At 35.7% G+C, this 17112-nt stretch overlaps 4 protein-coding genes across 13 annotated transcripts; 1 reads left to right on the top strand and 3 right to left on the bottom strand.

Moving 5' to 3' along the window:
- Positions 1–229: 229 nt before the first annotated feature.
- On the bottom strand, positions 230–5407 carry LOC101263355 (protein EARLY-RESPONSIVE TO DEHYDRATION 7, chloroplastic). Of its 2 annotated transcripts, none has more exons than XR_011213645.1 (4): positions 2178–5407; positions 1564–1730; positions 1300–1421; positions 230–620 (listed from the first exon to the last, which is right to left on the bottom strand). XR_011213645.1 is itself a non-coding variant. In XM_004230984.4 (4 exons), the coding sequence occupies exons 1-4, from the start codon at positions 3068–3070 to the stop codon at positions 434–436; spliced, it is 1332 nt and encodes a 443-aa protein (XP_004231032.1). In that variant the 5' UTR covers positions 3071–5407; the 3' UTR covers positions 230–433. The 2 variants fall into 2 exon arrangements, 1 of the variants encoding a protein (XP_004231032.1); XM_004230984.4 differs by having other exon boundaries at positions 1300–1384.
- LOC101254545 (pentatricopeptide repeat-containing protein At3g03580-like) lies at positions 3193–5314 on the top strand. The gene is made up of 2 exons (XM_019212962.1): positions 3193–3319; positions 3453–5314. Exons 1-2 carry the CDS (start codon positions 3193–3195, stop codon positions 5312–5314), a joined length of 1989 nt encoding a protein of 662 aa, XP_019068507.1.
- A 1179-nt stretch (positions 5408–6586) lies between the features above and the next one.
- LOC101263646 (uncharacterized) lies at positions 6587–8569 on the bottom strand. Its single transcript, XM_004230985.5, has 2 exons — positions 8150–8569; positions 6587–8053 (listed from the first exon to the last, which is right to left on the bottom strand). Exon 2 carries the CDS (start codon positions 8022–8024, stop codon positions 6783–6785), a length of 1242 nt encoding a protein of 413 aa, XP_004231033.1. The 5' UTR covers positions 8025–8053; positions 8150–8569; the 3' UTR covers positions 6587–6782.
- Positions 8570–8951: 382 nt separating this feature from the next.
- Positions 8952–15269, bottom strand: LOC101262868 (uncharacterized). 9 transcript variants are annotated; one of them, XR_739295.4, is made up of 12 exons: positions 15001–15197; positions 14776–14869; positions 13723–14067; positions 13516–13626; positions 12976–13066; positions 11893–11961; positions 11540–11617; positions 11293–11379; positions 10664–10714; positions 9490–9726; positions 9205–9408; positions 8952–9127 (listed from the first exon to the last, which is right to left on the bottom strand). XR_739295.4 is itself a non-coding variant. In XM_010317071.4 (11 exons), exons 2-11 carry the CDS (start codon positions 14841–14843, stop codon positions 9283–9285), a joined length of 1263 nt encoding a protein of 420 aa, XP_010315373.1. In that variant the 5' UTR covers positions 14844–14860; positions 15001–15269; the 3' UTR covers positions 8952–9282. The 9 variants fall into 9 exon arrangements, 7 of the variants coding, with proteins under 7 accessions (XP_010315373.1, XP_004231030.1, XP_010315374.1 ...); XR_011213646.1 differs by having other exon boundaries at positions 14776–14860; positions 15001–15136; XM_010317071.4 differs by having other exon boundaries at positions 8952–9408; positions 14776–14860; positions 15001–15269.
- Between the last annotated feature and the right edge of the window lie 1843 nt (positions 15270–17112).

Genomic DNA, 17112 nt, shown 5'->3' with positions numbered 1-17112 from the left:
GAGTAGAGATAAATTGAAGTGTTTTCCTCCATATATTTGGGTCCTGAAACTTGCTCATATCTTGGTGAAGAACAATATTATAACATATATATGGAAGGGTTAAATTTGCAGTTTCCCTTCTATATTTGCTGTTCACTGCCCCCATTCTTTGAAGTAGAAAGTGTCTGATTTAGGCATGTGTGCATTTATACGTCTTTAAACATCAAAATATTTTTCAAAGTGAACAGACTTTCAAGTTACTACTACTTTTTCCATTTCTAATTTTCAAGCAACCACACTAGAGTAATAAAGCCAATACATACACTATGATTCCTGTAAATTCAAAGTTTGACATACATTCTGTCAAAGCAAAGACAAACTCTCTAATTAAGCAATAAATAAAACTAAGTGATCAATGGAAGTTAAGAGATGATGGCAAGTGGAACATCCGGATCTACTTCTGCTTGCTCTTCAGTTTAGCAAGGTTAGCTTGAGCAGCAGCTTTTGCAACTGTAGTAGGCTTGATAGCACCCTTTGGATTCAGAGCTTTTCTTATCTTAAACACTGCCCATGCAGTCCCTAAAGCATGCCCTGCAGCATCGAATCCTTCACGTGTCATCTGTGCCGCCTGGTCACCATGCCTGCATCAACATAAGTTTAAACGTACTGAGAAATGGATGCAGAGGGTAAGACAATGAAAAGATATGGGCCAGTCCGGTTCATTTTCCATGTTCGGTTAAAATTTTTGAAAAACATTTTCTTTAACGAATAAGTTCCTTAGGAAGATGACTTTCCTGATGAAAGGTTCCATTCCATGTCGATTGTGTCCGATAGACCTCATCTTCATATCCCCACCAACCCTACCCCTACCCCTACTCCACCTTGCATAATTAATTTTTGCTCAAGTACTGAGACACAAACTTTTTTCACTTACTTCCCTGAAAACATTTTCCTTTCTACCGAACACACCCTAAAACAAGCAGGTCTTATCGGACTCATCTTTGAGAGATCGATTGCCCAAAATTGTCGGGTAGCAGGGACAACAAGTCTATTACTACAATTATCTAAAGTGATGGTAGTGTGGTTGGTTTCCCTGATGTTTGTTCTCATATTTATGGAAGAGAACTTCAAAAGAAATTGGAAGGTTAAAAGTAAAACCATGTCTTTTTTTTCTTTTTTTGTAAATAACAACTTCCATCTAACATAATATAAGAACCACAGTGTGAGTTAATCACAATGTGAGTTTGGAGAACTTCGAATTCTCTGCTTACACAGTTTCTATTTAATAACCTCCATCTTTAGCAACAAAACAAAACTTACCTCTGTTGAACAAGACCAGTTGTCACTACTGAGGTCGTTGACATCACATTCTTTCCGGCCACTTCAACGGCATCACAAACCTTATCTGTTATAATGTAGCAAAATGAAGAATATCAGGAGTCCTGAAAGAAAACAACATAGTAGTTCTGTTCATCCTATGAACACAGCAAGTGGATATTATTCCCCTCAATTCAAACACACAACAGATAAATGAAAATGTTCAACTAACGTAAAAAAGACAGTTCGTCGAGTAGAAACACATACTGAATCCATCCAAGGAAGCAAGAACAATTTCTCCCGGAAGAAGGCTAAAGAATCTCTGACCAGCTTTTGAGTTTGCAATAGAACTTGTGAAGAATCCAGAGACCTTCACTACTCCTGAGAGTATACCAGTTGCCACTTTCTCTGACATTTTTGTCATCTTCTTCACCCTAAAAGGAACAGAATGAAAATATACATAAAGATTACGCAAGAAAAACACTTACCAAATTGTAACGAACTCAACAAAGTAGCTGAGAAAATTGATCAAGTATTACTACATCTCAATTCCAAACAAGATGACGTAAGGTATATCAATCCTAAAATCCATTCAGCTTCACTTGAAACTAGTACTCCTTCTGTTTCAATTCGTACATTACTATCTCAATCCATTTAAAAAAGAATATCTCTTTCCCTTCTGACAACTTCTAATTCCAACTTCCCAGGTGACATGTTTAACCGCAAGATCAAATAGCATTTTGATACATTGTGTCTTTAGCTTTAAGACCACAAGATTCAAAATTCTTAAATTCTTTGTCAAGTCAAAACAGTCTAACAAATTGATACGGATGGAGCATTATATTGCAAAATTCAACAGAAGAATGAAAAAAAGACTGTACCTTCTCATCCTTCTCATAGCCTCAGGGCTAATCTCAGAGTTACTTCCTTTTCCCATCCTCTTCATCAACACATCATTCCCCCACTTCAATCTATCCACAGTAATATCCCCACACCACAATATCCCCTTTATCAACTGACCCGACCCGGCTGCAATCATTCTTGCAATACTGCTACTATAATCCTCAACATTCGGAGCCAAAGTTGTCCAGTATGCCGCAGAACTCCTCTCCACATCCTCCTTTTTCTTCTCCATCTCTTCTGGTGAAACATCTTTTGGCGCCATCCACCATTTTTCTGCAACCCCTTTATCCTTCTTCACTTTCTCCACTCTAAACGCACTGTACTTCTCCAATACTAAATCTAACTCCTTTAACAGTCTTTCTTGCCCTTTCGAAGCTATTGTCAAACCATAGTTGAGTAAATTCTCTGCGTATCCATCTTCATCATTTGCTTCAGAAGGTACACGAAGAGTGAAGAAATAGTGAGATTCATCAAGCTTAACAGCAGCTTCATCTCTCGCTAAAGGCCATTGAATCTGATCTCCGACACGTGCAAGAACAGCAACAACGTTGTCGCCCTGTTTTAGTTGAACAATCTCGAATTCACCACTAGCGAGTTCGATGCTACGTTCTTTGTCGATCAGATGGACAATCGCACCTGGGATTTGGACAATCACTTCTTCCAGTGATACAAAGTTGGAATTTTGATTAGGCTGACTGTTTTCAGTTTCTGGGAATAGATTCTCTGCTAGATCTTTCATATCAATAGTTGGGTACATAGAAGAAGATGATTTGTTCTTTTGGGTATTTGTAATAAATGGAGAAGATGATTCTGGGTTTGAATCAATAACTTCTGGGTATAATTTGGGAGGAGATGGATTTTGAGAAGCCATAGTTTTTTTTTTGGATTCTTGATTACCCAGTTTGGATTTACACACAAAAAGGAAAGAACTTTGTGAAGATGTGTAGATGGGGTTTCAAGATTTATGTACGTTTTAGCTTAGGGTATAAGAAAATGGAAAAAGTCGGTTCTAAGGTTGAAGACGAGTTCACGTGGCTGCCACGTGGCTTGATATGTAAAGCCCGTGTGGAAGCCGATGAGATTCTTCGCCGTGTTTTTGAAGTAACTGTCACTGGAGGACGTTAAGTTTACTAAATTTGGACTAAAATACCCTTTTTTTGGCTAGAGAATATTGCTAATGTTTCTTGATTCAGTTAAAAAATATTACAGAGTAATTAAATGTTTCTATTCTTCTTTACCATGGGAATGTTCAGTTAAGAAGTATGATTTGTATGAATTGTCAAGAATGCTAAGTGAGTTTATGAAGATGGGAAAAGTTAAAGATGCAGATAGACTGTTTGAGAAAATACCTGAAAAGAATGTTGTTATTTGGTCAATCATGATCCATGGTTATTCTAAAAATGGGCTACACAAAAACTCAGTTGAATGTCTCACCTCAATGAGAAACTTTGGTTTAGTGCCTAACTCATTCACTATTGTGGGTGTTCTTGTGGGGATCTCAGGATTGAAGGACTTATTACTTGGACAATCAGTTCATGGGCTGACCGTGAAGTTGGGGTGGGAAGATAATTCATTTGTGGGCACTTCACTTCTAGAGGCTTATGCAAAATGTGGAAATATCAGTGACTCTGGCAAGATTTTTGAGGACATAAAAAGTCAAGGTCTAGTTCCATGGAATGCAATGATCGGTGCATTAGTACATAATGAACTATTTGAAGAGGCTTTCTTGTTATTTAATAGGTCTAGAGAGTCTGGTTTGTTTCCTAATTCAATGACAATTATGGCCTTGACACAGAGCTGTGTGGCAATGGGATCGAAATGTCTTTGTGAATCAGTTCATGCCATGGCTCTTAAGTTTGGTCTTGTGTTTAATATACAGGTCAACAATTCACTTCTTTTTCTGTATTCAACATTGATGGAGTTACCTGCTGCTTGGGAGATTTTCGATACAATGGAAAAGAAAGATGTCATCAGTTGGTCAACGATGATGAGCTTGTTGGTTCACCTAGAATATGCTTCAGATGCTATAAAGCTTTTCCTCCATATGAGGTACTCTGAGAATGAATATGATCATCTCATCCTAATGAATCTTATTTCAGCTTGTGGAATTTCGGGGAACTTGAAGATGGGAAGATCTGTTCATGCTCAAGTAGTAACTCATGGTTTTGGATCAGAGCTTCCTTTATTTAATGCCATGATTACTATGTATGCAAGATGTGAGGACTTGAATTCTTCAAGAACTGTGTTTGATCATTCAACCATTAAGAGTATGGTATCATGGACATCTATCATTTCAGGACTTTTGCATAATGGAAGGCCCAGGGAAGCACTAGATATGTTCATTAGTGTTAGAATTGAAGAAAATTTCTTCACTGATTCGGTTCTTCTTGTGAGTGCACTAACTACTGCTGGTGAAATGGTTGCTTCAGAACTCTGCATGCAGCTTCATTGCCATACTATAAAAACAGGACTTACAAACTATAGAAGTATCCAGAATAGTCTCATATCAACCTACTCGAAGTGTGGGAATGTTGAACTTGCAAACAATGTTTTTGAGCAAATGGCATCTCTTCGTGATGTTGTATCATGGAATGCTATTATAAATGGGTATGGTATCAATGGCCATGGAGAAACTGCTCTTTCCCTGTTCTATGAGTTCAGTAAGAGTGGAGGAATACCTGACAGTGCTACTTACTTGAGCATTTTGAGTGCTTGTAGCCATTCAGGATTGGCAAGTGATGGTTTGTTGATCTTCAGTCAGATAATTGATGAAAATAGAATCGAAGTTGGTGCAGAACATTATGGCTGTATCGCTGATTTGCTTGCTCGGGCAGGTTACGTGCCTGATGTAAGTTCATTCTTGAATGGAGATGGTAAGACTCTTTGGAAGGTTATATTGAACGAATGTGCACGTAATAGTGATTTAAAATTAGCAGAATTTGCTGCAAGAAAGTTTCATGAGCAGATTAAAAAAGATCCTGGTCAGCTTGTACTACTCTCAAATCTTTATGCATCAGTTGGGAGATTTAAAGATGCAGAAGCCTTGAGGTCGAGCATGGACACACAGAAATTGATTAAAGTTCCAGGATTCAGCATTCTCACTGGAAATCTATAGCATGTTGTGAAATCCAAATCAGTCATCACATGAATGGATAACAATTCTGCAACTTCATTTCATGTGGAGCTGCTGTAACATCTGCCATAAAAAGTGCATGCTTCGAAAGGTAAATGATTCAACTTCGATAAAGATATCTGTTTAAAGAGTAATTCTTCCCAAAGAGAGAAGAATCACAGAAACAAAAAGGAATTGTGTTGTGTATGATATACATCTGGACTAAAACTCAGGTCTAAAGATGAGCAATAGCAGGATGCAGCTTCATGCCAATGGTTTAATGTTGCGACAGGTAAAGAGTCAGAATTATGCATCAGTGATATAAATAAGCCTGAACCTCTTCAGTTAGCTCGTCTCAAAAATTTGTACTCACCATGGCTAAAAATCAATTATGTGATAGATCATTGAACCATTCCCTTTGAATGGTGAGTTCCCTCTGGCAGAGGACTTCTTCAATCATACTTATCTCTTTTTTAACATAGAAAAAGAGCGTATTATCAGTGTATGCAAAATGCCTCTATCACCATAGGCTGTAAAGCAGTAACAAGCTAGCTTGCCTAAATACAGTCATAATGCATCATGGTTCTCACCTATCGGTGGGACTTATTCATCCTTGAATATTTAAGTAGAAGGTCACTACAAAAACCAAGGGTTTTCAATTTTGACACGATCTCTTATAAACAAAGCCAAATAGAACATAGGAAAGCATGTTACCAGAATCTCTCTACACCACTAAGGATTAGCAGCTAAAATGATTAAAGCTCTGAGTAGATGTAGAACCTCCTTGTTCAATATAGAAGAGTCATTTGCTTACAGCATATCTAAATCCGAACAATGGATTTCCTTCACACCACAATGGATTTCCAATAGGACCAATATTTATCCATATGGAGGAAAATAACTGAATCCTAGTAATAAGTCTGAATCAACAAAACAAACCATTTATAAGTAGAATCTCTTTTTCTTGCACAGAGGGGGTAATCCATCTATTAGCGGTACAGCAATTAACAGACTAGCTGCATAAGACACTTCTAATGCAATGTGGCTCACTTGAGTCCTGTTCTTCCATGAATATGAAGTTGAAGGTAAAAAAAAGAAGATCCAATATGTACATACTACTCGCATAAACGAAACCAACTAGAACATTGAAAGCATGTCGCCAGAATGTTTAAACACTACTAATGATTAGCAGTGGAGAAGGATTATAAATATCTGATTAATAAGCACATCATAACCAGATTCAATTAATAAGCATATCACAACAGAGCCAGCTGGTTTCAGCACATAAAAATCTGAACTATGATTCCTTCAAAATCAAAATTGAAAAGATGGTGAAAACAAAAGGCAACAGTAATATCTTAAATAAAAACAGGTGATGCAAAATCTATTTCAAAACAAAATATCAGGCACAGCCTGCTCAAGACTTCAAATATAAGTGATCTGTTATCAGTAAAACTCTTAATAAGACTAATTATTCATATGCTCTTATCTTGCTTCTCTTACTCTTTGCCTTCACTGACCCATCCTTCAGCTTTTTCTCTAGCTCAGAACTCTTCTTCTTCTTCTTTCCATCTTTCAAAGACAACTTACTTGTTTTTTGCTGCTCAGCTTTTTTCAACTTTTTTGCCTTCTTCTCACCGTTCAACTCACTCTGGATACCACCCTTCCCAGCTTTCCCCTTTTTCACTTTCTCAACTTCATGATCATCACTCTCCTCAATGTCTTCATCACCATTTTCCTCTTCTTCATTATTACCAACATCATCATCATCACTTCCCAATTCATCTACACCAGAGTCTAAGTCCATATACCTAACTTCATGAATTCTCCCTTTATTCTTCCCCTTCTTCTTCCCTGATCCCTCTTCAGCTTTCCTTCCACTCTCCTCAACCTCAACCAAACCACCACTCATTTCTTCATCTCCACCCTCAGCTTCTTTCTCCTTAAATCCCTGAATCTTGAGTTTGATCTCAGGCAATGCTTGATACAAAGGCAATGCCAAAGAATCAGAAAGTCTCAAGTGCAAGCTTCTCACACCACCCCATTTTTTGGGAACCACCTGAACAACACCCTTTATTGCTTCAAAGGCATTGTCAACAATCTGTGCAGAGTCCATTGAACCCTTACCAATCCTCATCATACAACAAGTTCCAGTCCTCAAGTAAAACAACCCAGACCCACAAGCCCTTTCCACTTGCTCCTTCCAATTCTTGTGTGTCAAGTCTAATGGCAAAGGCAGCTTCTTTTTCTTGAAAAACTGCTTACCTAGAAGCTTAGGAAGCAAATGGACAATCCTCCTGTCAACCAAGAAAAGATCATAGGAATCACAAAGCTTTCTCTTTGCTTCAAAGGGTTTGTAGTTAGTCTTAAGCTTAGAAAGCTTAATGACTTTGGTGATGGGTATGTTTTGGGATTTAATAATCTTTTTGGCAGCATCGGAAGTGAGCTTGGAATTGGGTCTGTCATCAATGATAAGGCAGAGTTCTGAGGAAGCATCATGGAGAGGGTGAGGGAAAGGGATTCTGAAAGCGTTTGTACGAGGTTTTGGTGGTATTTTCTTAAGAGTGAGATTAAGGTAGATGAAATCGTCTTGTGGGAGTAATTGGGGTTTTTCAGTTTTCGACTTGGACTCTTTCCATTTGAGAAGAGCATTTACTGCCTTCTCTACTGTGGAGCGGCTAACCTTGGTGGCGGCGGGTGGAGCAGACTCCATTCAGATATACGAACAAGTGAAAAGCAATTCTGGAAGAAACAATTCAAAGCAAAATACTTTAGAAAAATCTGCTATCAATAGAAAATTAGAGTTCAGTTACATGAAAGCTATAGAAAATCAATTACCTTGAGCTGAAAGTTGTAACTTGTAAGAGCAAGAGAGGAAGTGAAGAGACCTTAAACCCTAAAACCCTATTGCTACCTAAACGCGACAAGTAAAGCTGAGGAAGTTCAAAGCAAGTACACCAGGAAGATTAAATGATATGTAGAACCCTCTACTTTTTAAAATGACGAATACGTCCCCCAAGTTCGTTTTGCTTTCTTTTTTTTTTGGGATAAAAAAATGCAATTATTGTAATTGTTCGAACCACCTAACACAAATACACAATATAGGATTAAGGAAAGTACTATAAAATCTACGACAAAGTAATTTTCTTCTCAATCATCGCATGTTGTTGTAGTTGATAAATGTAATTGCACTTACAAAAAATGATCACTTATGAAGTTTTTGAACCATCCCATTTGAAAAGAGATTTCTGCGGATGCAACTAAAACAAGCCAATTGGATAATCTTCAACACGTAAAGAGTCGGCATTTTGCATCGGTAATATTATTAGCTCATAGATCATCAGTTATCATTGAAAAAGAATTGTGTAAAATAAGTAGTTTACAGATCATTATAACCGATCTTGGTAAAGGAGATCACTAAACGACTCTTTTGGCCGATATGGCATTTTTTACAAGCATAATTTGGTCATTCTTCACAATTACATACTCATTGTATTCTTGCTGAATTATTCCAGGACTCAAAGTTCATGGGAGAAGAAAGTATAACATGTCTCAATGAGGTAAAATAACATGCATCAATTTGGTCATTTTCCTTCAAGGTGAATAATAACTAAAGCTACGTAAATATTTTCAAGAGCACTAAGAATAGAAAGACAAGTTCATTGAAATATATCACAATTGTGTTCTGTAGAGACACCTCTATCGTGATAATTAGCTGGGTGTATCCAAGTTGCAGTAACATGAGAAAGTGCAGCAGCAGCGGCAATGCATCTATGTGCACTGAAGCCCAGACATGTCAGAAGTATTGTACTCCCGCTGGAGAAAGTGTGATTAGGACTTAGGAGGGAACAAGTAAAAACATCAAGTTCAAACAAATGTATAGCAATACCGACATTTTAAATCCATGAAGCTGATATGACGACTATGCTACAATTTCCTCATCTTCTCTTATTAGAAGTGGCTATGTGATTTCACATACATAGCTCAGGCAAATAATTCCAAAGTAAGCTCTTTTCTGGGCATACATTAGTCAGGAGAGACTTCACTCTGCTTGTTTCCACCTTTTGAATATCAATAGCCAGAGCCCCTGCTAATTGCTGGTTCAAAACATATAAAATCAACTGTGTGAAAAGTTCAAAACTTACTGCGAGCTTGAAAAAATATATGAAGCACAGTACCTTTTTGAGCCACACCATATAAGTAGCAGCAAAGGTTGCTTGAGCTTGATAGTCCTCAAAGTCACTGTCGGGTAGAACTGTGCAGGAACGGGATAGTTCTAATTCATTATCTATGAGCATGTCAATATCAACCGCCCTGATGTTTCTCTGGTTAGACGGCAAGGATCTATCATGATCACCACATGCAAAATATCTTATCCAGCAAGTTAAGAGGAAGCGGCGATGAAGCCACAATGCCTGAGGGGGTAAAAAACACGAGGCAGGGTTGCACACAAAGTTATTAGGCTTTTAATAACTTAGATTATCTTCATGAAGCAATTAAAAGACAAACCAGATACAGAAAAAAGAAAGGAATGGCGCAATCAATTTTGTGCATGGAACTGATTGATCATATTTTGTAGGTTGAAGCCTTAGATACGAGTATCTACAGCTGAGCACGATCAAAACATCAAAATGATCATTCTCTTGATCTCATTAAGGATATTATAAGATGAAATAGATAGGCAATTAAAAATGAGGACAATCTCCATAAATATCCAACTTACATGTGAATATCTACTCCAACACCTAACTGTTAATCTGAAACTAGTATACCTACCTAAAAAATTAAATCACTTAAAAAGTCTTGTGCATTTAAAGGTAAGGATTGAAAGTAATACGAAAGAATTTATGATTTATATGAAAATGTACTTTCGTACAAATGAATTATGTGTTTGAGTTGAGATATGTCTTATTATTTACTGGAACAGGAGTCTCTAATATGGTATTTTCACTTTTGTCATTTTCACTCCCATACATTAATTTCGTAAAAACTTATGTGTGTGTATAACACAAAATCAAACTATAACAGCTCTGTAGTAATATAGGGAAACTAGAATTGCTGAACACAAATTATAATTTCATTTAATTTGTTACTCCTACTGTTTAATTTTTAAAATAGGGCATGCAAATAGTACATATGCGAATAAGATCCTTTAGAGAGGACACTTGACTGGCGCCTTCTGGAATTGCCATCCTAGAGGAACAGAAAGAGCAACAATGGATGACATACATGTGAATGTTACGATTCTACATGCACTGAAGGACTGGCAAGAGAATTCGGAAAACTTTCCGACCTCACTAAGTCACCTAACCAAAAAAAGTGTACTTGTGAAAACTACTGTGATATACATACCTCTCTCCCCACATAACGTTTTATCAACTTCTCCACCCAGTTGAACTCATCCTATCAGCAGAAATTGAATCAGAAAAGAAAGGCTTAGCAATTAACTGTAAGATGCGGATTCGTATTTGAACAGATGCAAACAATTACATGATTTACTGTTACCAGAACAAACAAGAATGAAAAGGAATACTTTTTCAATCTTAAGAAAAGAAGGAATACTTCTTCAGTTCCAGATATTACTCCAGATTTTGTCAGTTAACGTAAAACTTACAAGGTTCAGGAACTAGTACCAACTCCATAATGGGAACTTCAATTTTTGATCTTTCACACTGATCATTCCTGCAACACCTCAATGCACTTCACCAGATAAAGTGATTTTTTTTTTTTGTGTGTGTGTGTCAACCAGCCAATATAGTGCAACTCATAGTAGCCTAACTAATGTTGAGCCTCTGTCATTTCTGAGGAAAACTTCATGAAATTTTCAGTGAAAAGCATGTAAGTTTTAAGAAATCCTAAGCGTTCACAAAATGATGCTAAGCCCATTTCCATTAGGAAAGTTATGAGTTCATTATGGAAAATAGAATCTGTAAACAAATGCTATCAACTGTTGAGGAAACAACCACATTATAAATGCATACCTTCAACAATTTATGAAGTTCTGGATCAAAGCTAGCATCTTGATCCTGGCTATGTTCTGATTCTTCAAACAGACGAAGCATCAACCGCTGCATAGATCAACATACCAAATGACCATTTATGCCTTTCCCTATTTGTACTTCCAATGGGACAAGTGGTTTCACGCTTCCACAAAAACATTATACATTTGATAGGCTATTCAATACCAAGCAAAGAGAGAAGCAAATCAAGATTCTAATGTGGACTTACTTCACGGTAATGAAAGCAAGAGTTATCAGCAACATGGAGGCCAGCCCACTCCCGTGACTTGTTAAACTCCTGCAGAACCTGGATGCATGAATTTAAATCCATTTGTTAAGAATTGATTGTATCCTAATGAATAGAACAGTTCAAAAAGGACAGAGAAACATGAGAAAAGTGTTTCAGAGATGATTGACTGTAGTTGAAAAAAACTGAGCCCATGTGCAAAGGAAGATCAGGAATAATTGAAACACTTTATCACACTATGACCACAGACCAAAACTTTGCCTGCTCTGCATAGCCAGGAAAATTATACTGGCAGGAAATCGCAAAAGAAATGTCACCATGGACCTTTCTCTCACCTGTTCCACTGACATGTAGGAAACTAACCAGCAACGGTGATACCATGCACGATAATTCATCTTTGATCTCTGTAACAGCAACAAGAGTCAACTTAGATCATCTTTGTAAAATAAATAAATCATGAATAACAGTTAAAAGCAGTAACAAGCAGAAATGAGTACTGATATTGATAATAGATAAATCCAAACAAAATCTTCATTAGAAATACCTTGATAATTGAATTATGGCACCGGTAAAGAACAACTGAGACATTAATACATTCAAGTCATTCAACTACTTAAGCAAACCTTGCTGAACCGGTGACCTAGTTACGGTTTTTGAGTTTCAAAGCGAAACTGACTACCTTTTAAAGAAATGGCATATGATTTACATCAAATCAGCAAATGACAGTGAAACTGTTATACTTAACTTCCCCTAAATGAATCAAAGCACATGGCTAAAGTGAGGTCTTTCCTTCTTGGACCAAGAAACCTACTCTATCTTCTATTTATAAAATGCCCTACAGACTTACACTGCCTAACAGAATTTTGTAGTTATGCTAACATAAAGGTTAGTTCTATTTGCATGCCAGATTGCCCTGAAATAACAGAAGATAGAGTAGATTTCTTGATAAGAAATTGAATTCATTTCTTAATAGAAATAGTTTTCCTTGTCCCTAGGAGGATGTCCTCCTAGTGGTTTTGCTGTTGGGGCATGGGAGTAACAACATGAAGATTCCAGGTATGTATCCCAGCTACAACACTTGGTATGAGCGCACCTTATCCAGCCTAGGTGGGTAGATTACCTTGTCAAAGTATGCTTGTGAACTGAACAAGCTATCGAGGTGCATGCACGCTGGTTCAGACCCCAGAAATATTCAGCAAAAAAGATAGTTCTCCAGAAATTATGTGAGTTTCTTTAGTTTAATATACCCATCTGAAAGAAAATTATCATACGTTTTCTATTATAGAACCAAAGTAAATTAAGAATAGTGGAAACATTCCTGGTATCGATGAAATCAACCTTGAGGTACAACTCCCAAAATAGTGATCAACCATAGGCTATAAAAATTCATTAGTTTATAGTATAATCCAACATAAGACCTCTGCTAGTTTTTTCACTAACTCGGATTCTCTTTCCATAATCTCTTGCAGATTTGAACAATTTCCAGCAATCATCTTGATCACCCACCTCCTATCAGTAATTAACAGTAATAAGAACCGTGAATGACTGTCCATCGAAAGGGTAAAAAAATTCATTTCAAACTCTCACAGAAAAGACAGACACCACTCTCCAAGTAGGGAATCCAAAAAAGTTGTATCAATCTCAATTTTAGAAATATGTGTGTCATTATTTTCTTCTTTTATTCCTGAGATAGATAATGTACTTCACTAGCTTATATTCAGATCCAAGTAACATTGCAAATTTGAACCCTAGTCTCTCTCTCTCTCTTTCTGATTAAGTACTTTTTTTCCTTTTTGCAACAATTTACATACAGCTGGAATGTGCAACTCTAGGCCTGCTAAAAAGAGCCCAAAAAGGGGATCCAAAGAGAAGATATGCCAACTTGTCAATGTGTCATTACCATGTACACCAAATCAATATCTAAAAAGAATTTACATATGAAAAGAGAGGTATGTAACCTTTGGCTCCATGCTTGTTCACTTTTAGGTGAATGAGAGAGAATCACAGATGAAAAGATAAGCTCATTCATGAACATGGAAAGAGATTGCTTCTTTGACAGAACAAGCTTCCTGAAGAAAAAACAAATGTATACATCTGGTCAAAGAGCTACTAACAGATGTCACCATTTATAAGAACCGGGAAACTATAAAGTTATCAAAACAAACCTGGAATTCCATGCTGTTCCAAAATCACAACTTAGAATCAATAGTGCCCTACTGTGCTTCATCAATTCACTTTCGAGATTAAGTGAAGAAGATGAGCAACACATTGAAGCATGTTTATCATCTCTTTGGAGCAATTTATAATTTTTATATGCTTCCACAAATGCATTCTTGGCCGCAACATAAAGTGGAAAGAGAACCTTGGTTGAGATGCCCAACTTGTGATCCCTAATCCAGAAAAGTGTCCTAAAGTTTGTTTTTTGTACAGAACCAACAGATGTTGAAGGAGAGCCAACATCTTCATTCAATAAGACAAACTGGGAAGGGTGAATGAATCCTATTTCATCACTGGGAACAGAAGGCTCATGTCAGATTGCTAATGACAGCATCATTCTTGAACTCAACATCTCAATAAAAGTTAAGACAACAAATAATAAATAATGCAGATGTAAAAATGGATAGGTGAAAAATGTTAGGAAGAAGAGTCTGAGAATAAAAGTTTATCACCTTAGCTGAAAGGAATAATTACAGTGACTTTCAAAGAACCTTCGTATGATATATTTTGAGATTATAAAAAATGGCAGCTCCTTGTTATGATTTGTAAGCAATACAGGTTTCTCTGAGAAGAGGGGGGAATTCCTTATTGTAATACTCCTATGTTTACACAATCACATCCAATCCAACTTTACAAGTTGAAATATTTTACTTTTAAGCACTTCACAAAGTTGCTTTTGTTGCAAGTAGATTTCGTATCAGTTATCACAAGTGTGACGAAGGAGACTCGTTGTTAGATAGAACTTTTCCTGGTGAGTCTATTGAAGAAATTAGCTAGTCATTATTTAGTAATCTAAAATAAAAAACCAGAAAAAAATATGTAAATCACAATAATCCAATATTCCGTCATTGCACTAGCTATATCAAAATTCAGATATAGTTATCCAAGTTAATGCGTATAATACTACTGCATAGTGCAATCATGGTTCTATAATAGTCTAGATTATTGATTCAACAAACAAAAGTTGTGCCCAGATACAGAGAGATTGATGCGAGAGTTACATGAGAGGATCGGACTCCAATATGCCCTCTAAATGATTCAGAAGCTCCAACGGATCAGGCTCATCCATCTATAATTGCCTGCTAACTATAAGAGCTGTTTAATTACCCAAATGTACGCCTATTAGACGGAGATTAAGATGAAGAAACTTAAAACCTAAAACCATTTTTTTTATCTGAACTTACGAGTAAGGAAATTCAAAGCATGAATTAAAGAAAAAATCTTACAAAATTGTCTCAACCAAAAAGATTGTGAAGAAGATTTACGGAGTCAATCGCCGAAATAATCGGTAAGTTTGTATCGGAGGGAATTCAACGTCGACAGCTAGTGGTTGTATGGGTACTCCGGCGGGTAGGCTTCCGGGTGATTAAACATGAACTTCCCCTATACTTCTAAAAATGACGAAGACATCCCCTATACTTCTAAAAATAACAAAGACCCCCAAGCACTTTTTGTTTTGTTGTATTTGTCCCAACGCAATTCTTGCGTCAATCATAAAAACCCGACCAAAATAATAAAATCGACTTAATAAATGGATTTAAATTTAATTTTACTTCTAACAATTTTGTAGGGAAACTTTCACATATATCCATTTAAAAATAATTAATTACTCTCTATATTTGTAATTTGTAGCTACATGTTATATGGAGGAAAGAGGCGAGCTAGACTGTGAGAATGAGGGGGAAAAGAGTGGACAAAGGTGGATTGTATATGTAGAGAGAGGAGAGAGGCAAGCGAAAGAGGGCAGAGAGTGGGAGAGAGGTGGGCTAAAAAATTGTATATTATACATATTTATTTATATATCCTGACGAATTATACATATACAAACATATCTAATTATACAAACTCGAAGTTAACTCACGTATTTAATGTATAATGTTAGTCGAGAGTGGTTATTATAGCAAACTATAGCTATGATGAGTTATTAAATAGTATAAATTTGTTTATCCGCGTAATTTTTTCAATTTTGTATTATATTGGATAAGGCAAAAATCAAACCATATTAATTTAGGGAAAATTACGCAATTAAGCAAAATTATACTACTTAATTATTCATTATAGCTATAGTTTTTTTATAATTAACGCTCATGACTAACATTATACATTAATTACATGGGATGACCGCGTTTGTATATGTATAATTCGCCAGAATGTACAAATATATATATATAATATACAATTATATAACCCATATACATATATAATTCACCTCTCTCCCACTCTCTGCCTTCTCTCGCTCAGCTCTCTCCTCTCTCTCCCAGTCTCGCTTGTCTCTTTCCTCCCTATAAAATGTAGCTTAGAATTGTAATTATTAAACTATAGTTATAAAGAATAATTAAGCTATTTTTGAATGACTATATGTGAAAGTTCTCAATTAATTTAAGTTGACAAAAAGACTTAATTTATTTGTAGACGTGTTTACTTATGTTTGGTATGAAAAAAAACGTAATACGAAAAAAGTTATATAAAATAATAGCTTATTATTGCAATTGTTGATTGGTCAAATTTTTAGTAGATGTGGATATTTATAATCACAAAAATTAATTTATAACAAGAATATGAATAAGTAAAGGAGAAACTATTAATATAACATGATCAAGTGAAGTAACTATATTAAAAGTAAGGAGAAAAATTTCATGTACCTTCAATTTAACGATATTAGAGTTGATATACTTGTTATAGAGTTTGCTTACAATAGAGATATATAGACGTTTCCCCTTAATGATTGTCAAATAAAATCTTTATTTTTTAATCACCATTTTTTAACTATGCTAGCTAATTGAAAGAGTTCATTAGACAAAGAAGTCATAAACAGAGTTTTGATTTTATTTTGTTAATTTAACATATCCAACATTTATTTTTTATTTATTAATATAAAAGAATTTTAATATATGTATTATTTTTATTTTACCATCTATTAATAGAAAACTATCTCTTCATCACTTGATCGGAGTGAATGTTAGCCAGTAGGTATTATTTAATTTAATAGTTAGTGTTTAAATTATGATCCTGTTATTGACCTAAAATGTTGGTAATTCAGCTAATTAATCTTGAAGACCCTAGAAGCAACTAAATTATTTGTCAATCTCAGTTGTTAATTAAACTCTACACTTTCACCTCTATAAATTGCACCTTCTTGGCTATTTTACTTCAATGTAAAATTACATCTTAATTTTTTTTTATTATTTCAAAGTGTCTATAAATTTTTTTTTAAGTGTTTTACCTGTGTTCAGAATTCATATTAAAATTCATTATATTTAGATCGTGCACTTATATGGCCCATTTAATGAGCCTATGCGAAAGACAATTAAAATCTTATGTATTATTTAATATTCCAT

The sequence above is a fragment of the Solanum lycopersicum genome, chromosome 1, assembly GCF_036512215.1.
Source record: "Solanum lycopersicum chromosome 1, SLM_r2.1".
Classification (NCBI taxonomy): Eukaryota; Viridiplantae; Streptophyta; class Magnoliopsida; order Solanales; family Solanaceae; genus Solanum; species Solanum lycopersicum.
The sequence above is the reverse complement of the archived record's forward strand: the minus strand, read 5'-3'. Positions and strand labels throughout refer to the sequence as shown.

Bases quoted from the DNA above. Each gene is read 5' to 3' on its own strand.
- LOC101263355 (XM_004230984.4), bottom strand. From the start codon at position 3,070: ATGGCTTCTCAAAATCCATCTCCTCCCAAATTATACCCAGAAGTTATT. The intron at 1,385-1,563 runs GTATGTGTTTCT...ACATTATAACAG, and splicing joins TGCTTCCTTGGATGGATTCA to ATAAGGTTTGTGATGCCGTT. The intron at 621-1,299 runs GTAAGTTTTGTT...ATGTTGATGCAG, and splicing joins ACTGGTCTTGTTCAACAGAG to GCATGGTGACCAGGCGGCAC.
- LOC101254545 (XM_019212962.1), top strand. From the start codon at position 3,193: ATGGAAAAAGTCGGTTCTAAGGTTGAAGACGAGTTCACGTGGCTGCCA. The intron at 3,320-3,452 runs GTTAAGTTTACT...GGGAATGTTCAG, and splicing joins AGTAACTGTCACTGGAGGAC to TTAAGAAGTATGATTTGTAT.
- LOC101263646 (XM_004230985.5), bottom strand. From the start codon at position 8,024: ATGGAGTCTGCTCCACCCGCCGCCACCAAGGTTAGCCGCTCCACAGTA.
- LOC101262868 (XM_010317071.4), bottom strand. From the start codon at position 14,843: ATGGATGAGCCTGATCCGTTGGAGCTTCTGAATCATTTAGAGGGCATA. The intron at 14,068-14,775 runs GTAACTCTCGCA...TTCTGTTCCCAG, and splicing joins TTGGAGTCCGATCCTCTCAT to TGATGAAATAGGATTCATTC. The intron at 10,715-11,292 runs GTATGCATTTAT...TTCTGCTGATAG, and splicing joins AACTTCATAAATTGTTGAAG to GATGAGTTCAACTGGGTGGA.